Genomic DNA, 14,874 nt, shown 5'->3' on the forward strand with positions numbered 1-14,874 from the left:
ATATCCAACCTACCTACTTAATCCCTACTTGGCACATCATAACATTCACAGCCTTGAATGTTATGATGTGCCAAGAGCTTATCCAAGTGCTTTTTAAAGAATGTGAGGCAACCCTCCCCACCACCCTCCCAGGCAGCAAATTCCAAACCATCACCACCCTTTGAATAAAAAAGTGTTTCCTCACATTTCCCCTAAACCTCCTGTCCATAGTGTCCTACCATTCATTGAATACTTGTCAAATTACTCCTTCCAAAGTGTATCACCTCACACTGTTCAGTGTTAAATACTGCCTGCCACTTATCTGCCCATTTGACCATTCCGTCTATGAGTGTCTTGGGCTACAAGAAGGATCTGTGCTGTGTTCCCTATTATTTGTGATTCCTATAAATGATGACTATGTGGGGCGTAGGATTATTAAGTTTGCCGATGGCACAAAAATTGGCAGGTGATTAATAATGAGATTGAGTGTCTTGGGCTACATTGTTTGGTAGCAAACAATGGTGTTGAGCTCTCCTGTCTTGACTAAACTCTTAAAATTTAAAATTTTAGAAGACATTTAAAAAAAATCAAATAAGTCCCTATCCTTGCCTCAACAATGACTTACAATTTAATACCGTTTGAAAATACCTACCAGGACTTACTCACCAGTCAGTTGCTCCTGTTGGTTCCATATCACTTTCTGAACTGTGATGTCACCTCAGAACGACACCAGCAATTTACCCTGCCTCTGCTGCCACTGCCACCGAATAGGTAAATGGGTTAGGCTTTATCTTACCACTCTTTTGTACTCTCCTAAGCCTCAGGTTCTCTTCCTCAGTCCAAGCTCTGCCGTCACCTCCTCTCACACTCTTAACTCACAGATCCTCTTGCTCTTTTGACAAATTTGGTCAAATTGTGCTAATCAGCCTGTCAGCTGATGATCTGCATTACAGTTAGATAGACTTCTCACTGTGTAAGCATGTGATTTTCAATGATGCTCCTGTGGCCTTTGATCTATGCCATCGTCCCAACAATACAGCGGCTGGTGACCTGCAATCACTGGACCAATGGAGCCCACAATAAATATCTGGAGTGATCAGGGTGAACTTTTGTGGTTACATTTGAGTGTAATGGATCCCAGGGATGGAATCTTCCAGCCATTCTACGCTTGAGTTTGGCATTGGTTGGTTTAGCCATCTCTTGACACTTCAGCAGCACACGGTGTCGCAGTGGTTAGTATTGCTGCCTCACAGCATCAAAGGCCCAAGTTCAATTCCAGACTTGAGTCATTGTCTGTGTGGAGGTCAACAAAGAACAGTACACCACAGGAACAGGCCCTTTGGCCCACCAAGTCTGTACTGACACAGATGCCTCTCTAATCTAATATTTTCTTGCCTCTACATGGTCCATATCTCTCTATTCCTTGCCTGTTCAAGTATTGATCCAGATGCCTCTTGAACGTTGTTATAGAATCTGCTTCCATCACCTCCTCTGGCAGCGCTTTCGAGGCATTCACCATTCTGTATGTGAAAATCTTGCCCCTTACATCTTTTTTAAACTTTCCCTCCCTTTCAATGTATGCCCCAAGTAATTGATCCTTCGACCCTGTAAAAAAGACTCTGTCTATCCACGATATCCAATCCTGTTTTAATCTTGTAAACCTCTATCAGGACCCCCTTCATCCTCGATGCTCCAATGAAAACAATCCAAGTTTGTTCAACCTTTCTTCATAGTCCATATCCTCCAAATCAGGCAACATCCTGATAAATCTCTTCTGTACCCTATCCAATGCATTAACATCCTTCTGGTAATGTGACAACCAGAATTGCACACAATACTCCAAATGCAGCCTTACCAAAGTCTTACACAGCGGCAACATGATTTTCCAATTCCTAAATTTAATGCCCCAACTGATGAAGGCCAGCATGCCATATGTCTTCTTGACCACCTTGTCCACCTGAGTTGCCACCTTTAGGGAACTGTGGATCTGCATACCTAGATCCCTCTGTATGCTAATATTTCTATCATTAACTGATGTGGTCCTTATCGGCGAGGATCACCTATGGTCCCCGGCAATGGGGATCGCACATAATGGCCTCGCCGGTGGGTACGGAGATCATTGAAGCTGGGTGGTCAGAGGCAGGTAGGGGACAGTGCTTTTTCCTGGTCCAGTGATGAGGTGAGCTGTAAAGTTGGCCTCTCCAGCTCTTAGATATCACAATGCCTTCTTGGTTGGCTGGCTAGCTGCTTCTGCAGGTGCTAGCAATCATACCCTGGTTCATCTGTGATTTATACCTTTATGTCTTTGGGCTTTCTCTCTCACATTCCGTAACTCTTGAAATTAAAATCTATTTGTGGCTTGTCATAATGTCAAACAACTTGTTTTGGCAAATGTTTTCTGCTTTGTTGCTTTCAATGTCCTCATACATGCCTTACACACAATGTGAAAAGCTCAGCATTTGCTGGGTATATGGATGAGACTGCACCCCTACCATCACTTACTAAACTTGCCTGTGGTGGTTATATCGTGCCACTGATGTACAAATTATGCATAGACTGTAAACTGTCTACCCATACATATTTGTGCTTCCACAGTGTAACCTTTGGATTAGTCCAGAAGTCTTTTTTGAATGCTTCTCTGAAAGGCAGATGTGATCATGAGCCCAATTATTTTGCCGGCTACCTCTGCTTCAACTTTGTAGCAGGCATTATACCCTTACTCATACTTAGTGAACTCTATGGTTCTCATAGATGTGAACAATCTTACCAGCACCTGGTGCCTGCTGCATAGAGTGAGGTGCAATCCCAGAATGAAGGCACTATGTGTAGAATTTGTACAGAGCTGCAGAATCAGGTACACAGGGTGACTTATTCATGGTTGTTGCATTTTCACGCCTGTTCTTTTCTTCTGCTGAATGTGAGGCTTTTGACCAAACAGACAAATTAAAAGCAGGGGCCTGCTGCTCTTATATTTCTAGGTGATAGAGCTTGTGGGTTGGATGGCATCTGGAAGTCTGGAACTTTCTCCCTCAAAATGCTGTAGAGGCTGAAATCAATCAACTGAAACTTTCGAACTGGGATTGCTAGATTTCTTTCTTCAAGTAAACATTATCAAACCAAGGTGGGTAAATCAAGTTAAGACACAGATTAGCCATGATCTAACTGAATAGTGGAATGGGTCCCAGAGGCTGAATGGCCCATTCCTGTTTCAAAGCTCCTAAATGTTCTTTTCATTTAATATATTCCTAAACAAACCTCCAGATTTCAATCACAACATAAGAACATAAGAAATAGGAGCAGGAGTAGGCCATCTAGCCCTTCGAGCCTGCCCCGCCATTCAATAAGATCATGGCTGATCTGTTGTGGCTCAGTTCCACTTTCCCACCCTCTCCCCATAACCCTTAATCCCCTCTCTTATCAAGAACCCATCAACCCGCTTCTTAAAAATATTTAGCGAGGCAGCCTCCACCACTTCAACGGGCAGAGAATTCCAGAGATTCACCACCCTTTGAGTGAAGAAGTTCCTCCTCAACTCCGTTCTAAACCGCCTCCCCTTTATCTTGAGGCTGTGCCCCCTAGTCCTACTGTCTTTTTTGAGCGGGAAGAGTCTCTCCACCTCTATCCTATCCATCCCATTCATCATCTTATACGTCTCAATGAGATCTCCCCTCATTCTTCTAAACTCTAACGAGTACAAGCCTAGTTTATTCAGCCTCTCCTCATAGCTCAATCCCCTCAACTCCGGTATCAGCCTAGTAAACCTCCTCTGCACTCCCTCCAGGGCCAAAATATCCTTGCGCAGGTGCGGCGCCCAAAACTGCACACAGTACTCCAGCTGCGGCCTCACCAATGCCCTATACAGCTGCAGCAAGACCTCCCTACTTTTATATTCAATCCCCCTCGCTATGAAGGCCAGCATCCCATTCGCCTTCCTCACCACCTGCTGCACCTGCAAGCTGGGTTTTTGCGACTCATGCACAAGGACCCCGAGGTCCCTCTGCACCGTCGCCTGCTGCAGTTTTTCGCCACGTAAGTAATAGTCCTTCCTACCATTCTTCCTACCAAAGTGGACCACCTCACACTTGCCAACATTAAATTCCATTTGCCATTTCCTGGCCCATTCGCCCAGCCTATCTAGATCCTTCTGCAGACTCTCCACACCCTCCGCACAATTTGCCTTTCCCCCAATCTTGGTGTCATCAGCAAATTTCGACACCCTGCACTCGGTTCCCTCCTCCAGATCATCTATATAAATGGTAAATAGCTGAGGCCCCAGCACCGACCCCTGGGGCACCATAATCAAAAATTACTTGTTCTCAACTGGACAGCTGCTCTCCAACAATGTAATTGACATGTATCATTGACTGACTAATGCCCATTATAAAGAATACCCAAACCAAAAGCCTCACTTCTAAAAACAACAAAAATCTCAATACAACAGTAAAATTTGATCCTCCACATTGATGTAAACAGACACTGAATGTAAATATTCATTCTCACATATTTCCCAAAATAATAAAACTCACAATAAAACACTTCCATGCTAATTATTAAAATACTAAGCTCGTTTCCTTGCCTAGTTATTCACTACATTACATAAAACCCCACAACATTTTAATCACATTCATTTTAACAATGTATCTAATTAGACTTCTCATTTCAAAACACATTGCCAGAATTTAATTTAAATGATTTTGCACAATATGCTCAGGGCAATTTCTGCAACAAATAGCACTCTGCTGATTAAAAAGCCTTAAATAAAATAACAATTCTGTAGGCTGACATAGATTCAATAATTATATAAAATTACATACAGCATGAATGAAGCCATTTGATCCAACAGGTTTATGCAGGCATTGATGCTCCACATAAAGCTCTTCCCATTCTATTTACTTCTTCACTTCATATCAGTGTATTCGTCTATTCCTTTCTTCCTTGTGTACTTATGCAGTTTTTCCTTAAAAACAGCTATGCTGTTCACTTTAATCACTTCCTGTGACAGTGAGTTCCAAATTCTCACCACTCTCTGGGTAAAGAAGTTTCTCCTGAATTCCCGATTGGATTTATTAGTGACTATCTTATTGTTCACTCCTGGTGATAAAGCAGTTTGTGAGGTCCATAAAACATCCTGGCATCAACCCAATTTCATGCCTAATAGATGTTTTAACACTAGATCTTATCAATAGGAGGCCTCAGTCATACACACACTGAAGTCAATGCTCAGACATGCAACAAAAGGAATATCTTTGTGCATCTGAACACACCCGTTCACAAGTATACACCTTAACAACATTCAACTACACAGTTCAAACACAAGAAATAAACATTCTTTAGCATATTGATATATTCTCAGCTATCCTAGAGTAAAAATCAATCGAATATTTTAAAGTTGTCACTTTTGTTCTGTGGGTAAGTGTTTCTAAAAAGATATTGAAAACAATTGATTGAAGCTAGTGTTTTGACCATTATTATGTTTTGACCACTGATGTAAAAATAATTCAATTGTGCAAAGATATCCTGGGAGGTATACACATTGGGCAATGATAGGATACATAGATTGATCTGCACTCAAACGAGCTAGATACCATAGGCTGAATTTTTCCAAGTCCTGCCAAGGGGACAGAAAGTGGGAGCCAACTCTGGTGGGTGACAGCACCCTGGAATGGCATTTTGGTCAATTAATAGGCTGCTGCAAAGCTTCCATTCAAATAAGGACACCAACTCATCCAATCAGAGGAATAGCAACTCAGCAGCGCCGTCACAAACCGTGGCTACTTCTGAGGCTGCAGCATGAGAGGTTTAGACATGGAATTTCAAAGCTTAGGGTCTAGACCACTGATGGTGTGGATCCAGGAGTGTTTTGTATGAGCTGGAATTTATAGAAGATGATAAATGATGAGCCAAACCGAAGGGAATTGGAATTGTTGGATTGAAGGTAATAAAAGTATAGATGAAAGTTTCAGCAGGGTATAGACAGGGATGGAAATTGGAGATATTAAATGTGGAGAATGGGTTTGAAAATTAGCTGAGTATTGGATTGGAGGCTGACGTTGTGAACAGTCCAGTTTATTCTCAGACAGTGACCAGATAAAGAAATGCAATCAGTTGTGAAATAATGGAGTTTGTGACTGGGTCCAAAGGCAATGACCACAGTCTTGCCAATGTTTAAGAAGTGAAAACTGTGACTCCATCCAAGAAGAGTTGTTGGATAAGCAGTCTAACATTTAGAGTCAGTGGAGAGCTTGAGAGAAGTGCCATCAGTGTACATATAGAATCTAGAGTCATGTCTTTGGATGGTGTCATTAATGGGAAAAATGTCTATGAAAAGTAGGATATGGTCAAAGATAATTCATTAAGGTAACACCAATGGTGTGGGCTGAGAAGAAAGCCATTGGAGGACAATTTCTAGCTATGATTAAATCACTAAGAAGGGAGTCAGGCAAAGGAAAGCTCTATTCATTTGAACAGCAAATGGAAGAGGATGATGTGATTGACTGCCATTCCAATCCTGAGCCCATTAGTTCTTTTTTTCCCTTTATCCCTCTTGAACTATTCTCTTGTGTTCCCTTCCTTCCTGACATTCATTCAGACCACCTTCATTTATCCCTGCTCAGAGTATTTCATCACCCTAAATTCTTGCCCCAGCCCTTCAACGGTTCTCTGCTTTCTACAGCCAGGCTCTGATTTCCCTATTCTGAAATCTAACGATTCTGTGATGTTACTTCTAAATTGCACTTTCCATTGATATGTTACCATAACATGATAGAAACATACAAGACTTTCAATTACAGAAATATGAGAAACTGAATTTTAAAGAAGTTCTGAAAAATGCTAACTTTTTTTGATACACTGATGAAATTATTGAATCTATCTGTTAACAGCCCAACATCAACCTACACCAAATGCCAGAATGAAATAATCCCTCACTCAACATAAGCATTTCACAAGGGGCTTTGAATATTTTCTATAGTCACTGTTTCAGTGCAAATCATCACCAGATCATTATTGTGTTTCCCATCATATGCCCATTTGTGTACCTCATCATGCAGCCATATATGACATACTATATGGCTCATTTATAGATCATAGAACACTACAGCACAAACAGGCCCTTCGGCCCACGAGTTGCGCCGATCACATCAACACCTACCAACCTACAGACCTATCTATAACCCTCAATCTCATTAAACCCCATATACTCATCCAGAAGTCTTTTAAAAGACCCCAGCGAGTTCGCCTCCACCACCACTGACGGCAGCCGATTCCATTCACTCACCGCCCTCTGAGTGAAAAACTTACCCCTAACATCACTTCTGAACTTCCCTCCTTGCACCTTAAATCTGTGTCCTCTCGTAGCAACCATTTCAACCCGGGGAAATAGCCTCTGAGAGTCCACCCTATCTATTCCTCTCAACATTTTGTAAACTTCTATCAGGTCGCCTCTCAACCTTCGTCTCTCCAGGGAAAAGAGTCCCAGCTCCCTCAACCTAACTTCATAAGGCATGCCTCCCAGTCCAGGCAACATCCTTGTAAATCTCCTCTGTACCCTCTCAATAGCTTCTACATCTTTCCTATAGTGAGGCGACCAGAACTGCGCACAATACTCTAAATGAGGCCTGACAAGGGTCTTATAAAGTTGCAGCATTACCTCCCGACTCCTAAACTCAATCCCTCGATTAATGAAGGCCAGTATACCATACGCCTTCTTGACCACCTCCTCCACCTGCGAGGCCGATTTAAGAGTCCTGTGGACCCGGACCCCTAGATCCTTCTGCTCTTCAACACTACTCAGACTTCTGCCCTTGATAGTGTACTCGTTCATCCCGTTGGTTCTGCCAAAATGGACGACTACACATTTATCCGCGTTGAAGTCCATCTGCCACTTCTCCGCCCAGTCCTGCATCCTATCTATGTCCTGCTGCAACTTTTGCCATCCTTCCAGACCATCCACAACACCACCGACCTTAGTGTCATCAGCGAACTTACTTACCCATCCCTCCACTTCCTCATCCAGGTCATTTATGAAAATAACAAACAGCAAGGGTCCCAGAACAGATCCTTGAGGCACTCATAAGATACTTATGTATCTTATCATTGCCCAAAATGTATACTTTTGTGTTATCCAATCACATGATGCTTTTGTGTGACCAATCAGGCGACCCATTGTGTGACCCAATCATGTGACTCATGTTATTCATTCATGTGACTGGCATGTGATCTTCATGTGATCCATTATGAAATCCAATCATAAAGTGTACCCCATGAAATGCAATTGTATGATGCAATCATGTGACCCATGTGAGATCCACCATGTGATCTATTATGGAACATAATTGTGGTGATCTATTCTGTGACCTAATCATGTGATTGATCATGTAACCCACTGTGACCCAATGGTGTGATGGAGCATGTGACCTAATCATGTAATTGATGGTATAACCCAATCATGTAATTGATCATGTATTGCACTGGTTTGACCCATTATGAGACATAATGCTGAGCCCCAAATATTCCAACACTTCAAGATCAAAAAACAGTAGATTCTCTCCATTTCATATTGTATTACAGATTCATACAATCTATAAAAAAGGCCCTTTGGCCCATCACACCTGCATTATATCTAATAATGTGAGAAAAACATTGGGCAGAATATTCCCAAGTCCTTGCCAGTGTGTCTGATCACAGTAAAAAGTCTGACAACACCAGGTTTTAGTCCAAACGATTTATTTGATAATAGACTCACAAGCTTCCGAGGTTTCCCTCTTCGTCAGGTGAATGGAGAGTTCTGGCCTCAGACAGAGCATATAAAGCACAGACAGTTTAGAGATTACTGATTAGAATGCGAATCCTTACACCTAACCTGCTGTTCAAGACCTGAAGTGGCTGATAATGTGAGTGGAAGGAGCACTGATCACAGGTTACAGAGATGTGTATTGTCTCCAGACAGTGCAGTAAGTGAGGTTTTGCAAACCCAGGCAAGTCACAGGGGTTACAGATAGTGCAACATGAACCCAAGATCCCTGTTGAGACCGTCCTCATGTGTGCGGAACTTGGCTATTTTACGCCAGTCCAACGCCGGCATACCCACAGTGTGTCTGATGGCAGGGACAGTGGAAGATTATGGCAGGAGGGCCAGAAATCAGTCAGTCCAGCATGAATTTATAGCAGGATCATCCGCTGGTGCCTGCCATGGCAGGTCGAAAAATCCACCAGAGACAGGATGAACCTTACTTGCATCCTGTTAACGGGATGCAGATGAAGGCCTGACCCCACCCCCCCATGCCAGCTTCTCTGTCATCCTGGCAGGAAAACACGCCACATTCGGAGCAACGTGACATTTGGAGCTAATGTCGGGACTTACCTGAGCATGCTTGACACTGCCTCCAGTGTTCAGGATGGAGGCTACATCATCTTCAGGTAGACCTTATAACTCAGGTGTCCTGGAGGGGTCCATCTACCGGTCTCAGAGATTCCCCGAGCCTCCAGAGATCCACCTTCATTTTCAGGAGGTCCACTTTCATTCTTCAGTAATGGGTCAGTGCTATTGGGCAGCTTTTCAATATGGCATCCAGTTACGATGGCAGAGTACATGCCATCCAGGCTTGCCTCGCCGCTGATTCCGATGTAAAACACCCAGGTGTTAATGAGAGCGGGGTTGAAAGAATTGGTGAGCATTCCCATTGGCTGCAGCAGGAAACATTGGCTGCGATTCTCCCATCATGACCCGCAACTTTTCTGGCGGGTTGGGGTGGGAGATGCGCGTAGCCAGTCTTGCTCCAGGATTTGCGCAGGCGCTGGGAATGCATGTGCACCTCCCAGAGCCGGAGAACAGTCGAAGGCCACTCCACGCTGGAAACCGGAGGGAAGGCAGGTAAGTAATTTGAATTTTTTTTAATACGTTTTAAATGTAGTTTACATTTTATTATCAGGAGCTTGCTGGTCCTGATTGAATCTCCCACTCCACCAGCAGTATTTCATTCTGACAGGGTTTAGAGTAGCTCCTCAAGTTCAGGGAACTAGTGGGAGGCCTCACAGAAATGAAGGGGGGGAGTCAATCAGGGTCCTCCCAAGGGGTTGGGCGGTGGGGGTAGTGCGCCATGGGCATGGACACCGTGGCAGTGCCAGCCTGTGCCCCCAGCACTGCCCAAGGGGCAAAGTGCTCATGCCCAAGGGACACCTTGGCACTGCCCACCAGACATCAGTCAGTGCCAAGGGGGTGGGACCTTCTGTGGATGGGACCTAGGGGCAATCAATGGGTGTGGGGAGGTCCTACTGGCACTTTGCAAAGAGGATTGGTTTGAGCTGGATTGAGGGCAGCGATCGGGCAGGCTGGTGGTGGGGGGGGGATGTGCACTGGAGGGGCAGCACTGTGCAGGTGCCAGGCTGGCCAGTGATCAAGCTGGCCAGCAAACGGGGAGACTGACAGATCGGAGCTATTACGCATGCACAGAGTTCCAGAACTGTCAAGTTCTGGCGTGAATAGGCCTGGGGTTTCAGTGAGATTCACGATTGGGACCTCTGCAGTGCACAGAGTACAGAGATTCGGGTGAGAGGCTGAACTGAGAAAACGGTCAGGATCTCGAACAGTTTTCCCGCCAGTTCAGCATTTTTGGGAGAATCACGGCCATTCTGCGTTTTTGCCTCCGACACAGCACGGAGCCTCAAAATGGGAGGATCCCACCCAACATATTTCAAAGTACACTTGTAATTAGGGGAAAATAAGTTAGAATCTGTCCCAAATTTAACTAAAAATTCAGTTATGGCCAAGTAATTAAAAATTGAAGGGAAATTGCTGAAACTGCACGCAGATCACTCAGCTGAAATGGCACTGGTTAACATTTCGGGGTGAGCTGATCAGGGGAGCGTTTTGAGGTATGGTACTATCTTGAAACAGGATAACCTGATAATCTTTTTCCTGATGTTGCCATTATGTTTCGCACTTACAGCTTTGATTGTAGGTTTCCGGTATTTGTACATTAGTATTTTATAATTTAAGGCAGTTTAACGTTGTGCTAAATTGAAATATTAGTCCAGTCGATTGGATATGCTGTATATTTCTTTTCCAAGCCTAGCTGTTATCCGGTTCAATGAATCCGTTTCCTACGCTGTTTCTGCCTGTAACGATACACGGATGTTGGGATCGATTCGCTTGTGGAATTTGCTGGGTGTAAACGGGAGTATAATCATTTACAGCAGCTCCCCGTCCACACAATTCTCGCACTAACCAGAATCTACGATTTACACTGAATGATTTTAACATTCAACAAATCGCTCTTCGCAAATCAAATCTAACCATGAAGTATATCCACATTAAATAAACTTGTATAAGTTTTTAATACGCGCAAACTTAATCGCAGAATTACAGAAAGAGGTTATTCGGCCCATCGTGCTCCTGTTGGCTCTCTGAAAGCGCTATCCGCATAACACTGCAGAATCTGCCTTCATTGTAAAGATATTTAGTATAATCTCTGTCATTCCTTTGGAAACAGGAATATCCTGCCTGGAGTTAGGAGCGTGCCATGTACCTGAATCGTCTGGCTAGATACTCCGGCAGCTGGTCCTCCCACCAGTTTACAGTATAGGTCCAACCTCGGCCTGCCCGACCCGTCCTCTCCGCAAGTGGCCGTGGCCGCGATCTTGGACCCTTGGGCTATGTTCAAGTAGGGCGGGTGCAGGCTGAAGCCGTTGACTTTGTCTGGCGCCTCCCGGCTGGCTAGCAGTTGTCCAAAGTGCAGCAGGACAGCAGCGAGCAGCAATCCTCCTCTCGCACCTCTCGCCATGTTTCACAGTCACTGGTCTCTCCCTCTCTCTCTCTCTCTGTCTGTCTCTCAACACTGGAGCTCTGCTCCTCGCCTATGCCCAGCTACACACACACCCCTGTATCTACCCAGGAACTGGGACTGCAAGGAAATCCTGGCTGCACAATTCGCAAAATTATCATTGTTTCAAACCTCTATATTTAGACGTTTCTTCAAATAAATGACTAATTAGACAGCATCTTAAAATAAATATATGCGAAATGTGTACTAATTGTCCTCGAAAAGGTTTACTTTAAAAATAAGATTAACCAGATTATTAAATGTGAACTTTAGTTCACTCACTTTTTTCTGAAAGTTTGTTTTGATGTTAATTACTTTACAATATCTTGAACTAAATGGTATGGTATTGCTGCTCTGCCAAACATCAGTCAAACTGGATATTCATGAAAGATTAATAAAATCCACCAGTAAAATTTTCTATCAAGTTTATTTGTGTAAATTCCATCCCTTTCGATGGTTTTCTCGGGTAACCGGGTTCTTAATAGAAAAAAAGACAAATAAAAATGCGAAGTACTGCGTGCGCACATTTTATTTGCTGGCAAACAGCCAGGGAATGGAATCAAGGAATAAAAAAAGTCCAAATACAAGCCTGAACATAACTTTCCTTTCAGCAAAGTGCCTGACATTCTTTCTTTTCAAGACAGACTGACACATTATCATCTCTTGAATTATTTCTTATTTAAATTAAGGCATGACTTAATGTATTAATTCAGGGAAGATGAGAGGGTACGTTTGAGAGGAGATTAATTTGCCAGAATGGTTCCAGGGATGTGGGATTTTAGCTGCAAGGTTAGATTGGAGAAGTTAGGGTTGTTCCTCTGCTGGCAAAGAAGATGGAGGGGAGTTTTGACAGAGGTGTAGAAGATTATGACAGCTTTACATAAGGGAGATAAAGAACATAAACATAAGAAATAGGAGCAGGAATGGCCATCTAACTCCTCGAGCCTGCCCCGCCATTCAATAACATTATGGCTGATCTGAAAGTGGTTCAGTTCCTCTTACCCGCCTGCTCCCCACAATCCTTAATTCCCTTATCTATCAGAAACCTATCTATCCGTGACTTAAACATATTCAATGAGGTAGCCTCCACCACTTCAATGGGCAGAGAATTCCAGAGATTCACTACTGTCTGAGAGAAGTTCCTCCTCAACTCTGTTCTAAACTGACCCCCCCCCCCCCGCCTTATTTTAAGGCTGTGCCCTCTAGTTCCGGTTTCCTTTCTAAGTGGAAAGAATCTCTCTACCTCTATCCTATCTAGCCCCTTCATGATCTCATATGTCTCTATAAGATCACCCCTCACCCCTCTAAACTCCAAAGAGTACAGGCCCAATCTACTCAATCTCTCCTCATAAGCTAACCCCCTCATCTCTGGTATCAACCTGGTGAACCTTCTCTGTGCTCCCTCCAAGGCCAATATATCCTTTTGCAAATAAGGGGACCAAAATATCACAGTACTTCAGCTGCAGCCTCACCAGTACCCTGTACAGTTGCAGCAAGACCTCTATCCCCCTCACTATAAAGGCCAGCATTCCATTCACCTTCTTGATCACCTGCTGCACCTGCAGACTGAGTTTTTGTGATTCATGCACAAGGACCCCCAGGTCCCTCTGCACAGTAACATGTTGTAATTTTTCACCATTTAAATAATATTCCATTTTATTATTATTTCTTCCAAAGTGGATAACCTCACATTTGTCAACGTTATACTCCATCTGCCAGATCCTCACCCACTTACTCAGCCTATCCATATCTCTCTGCAGACTTTCTGCGTCCTCCACGCAATTCGCTTTCCCACTCATCTTCGTGTCATCAGCAAACTTTGTTACCCTACACTCAGTCCACTCCTCCAGATCGTCTATGTATATGGGAAACAGTTGAGGCCCCAGCACCGATCCCTGCGGCAAGTCACTATTCACCAACTGCCAACCAGAAAAGCACCCATTTATTCCAACTCTCTGGTTCCTGTTAGATAGTCAATCCTCAATCCACACTAACACTTTACCCCCAACTCCGTGTACCCTAATCTTCTGCAGCAACCTTTTGTGAGGTAGCTTATCGAACACCTTCTGGAAATCTAAAAACACTACATCCACTGGTTCCCCTCTGTCAACTGCACTAGTCACATCTTCATAAAAATCCAGTAAATTCGTCAAACATGACTTCCCCTTCATGAATCCATGCTGCGTCTGCTTGGTCGAACCATGCTTTTCCAGAAAAGTTGAGGGTACAAGGAGTCAGGGATCACAGATTTAAGATTTTGGCCAAGCGATGTGGGGGGTGGCAGGGGGGAGGAAAAACATTTTTTGCACAATGAGTGGTGATAAGCTGGAACTAACTGCCCACAAGAGCAGTGGAAGCAGAAGCAATCAAAGGTAATTGGATAGAAATGTGAAGAAAAAAGAACTTGCAGAGCTACAAGGATGGAATGAAGGTGTAGCATTGCCAGGATTGCTTCTCAGGAGGCAAGTATGGATTCGATGGGCTGAAAACCTCCTTCTGTGCTGTAAGTTACTCAATGACTCTACGAAGCAGAGCTGCATTGTGTCCAGCTATGTTTAATAAAGCTGGAACGCTGAAGTCTTTTATTTCTAATTTTGAAAGGCCCGATGCTTTATGTCTTGGACATATACATGCTTGAAAAGGGAATATTTGCCACAATATGAATATGGCATAAATGGATTGAGCATGATAAAACAGTTGGCACATACAGGATGGGCTGAAAGGCTTCCTTTTGTGATACCATATTCTGTGAATGGTTATTGCACTGAAAATATGTGCAGACTATGCTTTCTAGCTCCACATCCAAAGTAACATTACCCTTTAAGTACCCTTAAAGGAAGGTCATTCCACATATTTTTACATATCACTTTACCACAGAGGACTCAAACAGCAGCACCTCCAACAGCTCTACGTCTATAAAAACAGGCTGCTGTCAGCTGTCCTTTTATTACGCTCAATGACAAGAAGTCTTTATGTCCACTGATTGAAGAATATAAGTTGTCAAGGCTTTTACATGAAACTGCTTACTTTTAAGTTCACACAGCTTCCAGGCTGCAAGGCAGTGCTGTAAACAGGA

The 14,874-nt window shown here is 43.6% G+C and overlaps 1 protein-coding gene across 1 annotated transcript in view; it reads right to left on the reverse strand.

Moving 5' to 3' along the window:
* The window catches only part of lama3 (laminin, alpha 3), a 462,187-nt gene extending 450,323 nt beyond the window's left edge, over positions 1 to 11,864 (reverse strand). Inside the window, exon 1 of the mRNA XM_080194758.1 lies at positions 11,505 to 11,864. Within this exon, the coding sequence (XP_080050884.1) occupies positions 11,505 to 11,759 (255 nt within the window). The 5' untranslated portion in view covers positions 11,760 to 11,864. The remainder of the gene's footprint in view (positions 1 to 11,504) is intronic.
* Positions 11,865 to 14,874: the final 3,010 nt, after the last annotated feature.

Source organism: Carcharhinus amblyrhynchos, chromosome 8 (genome assembly GCF_965287045.1).
Source record: "Carcharhinus amblyrhynchos chromosome 8, sCarAmb.v2.hapA, whole genome shotgun sequence".
In the NCBI taxonomy this organism is placed as follows: Eukaryota; Metazoa; Chordata; class Chondrichthyes; order Carcharhiniformes; family Carcharhinidae; genus Carcharhinus; species Carcharhinus amblyrhynchos.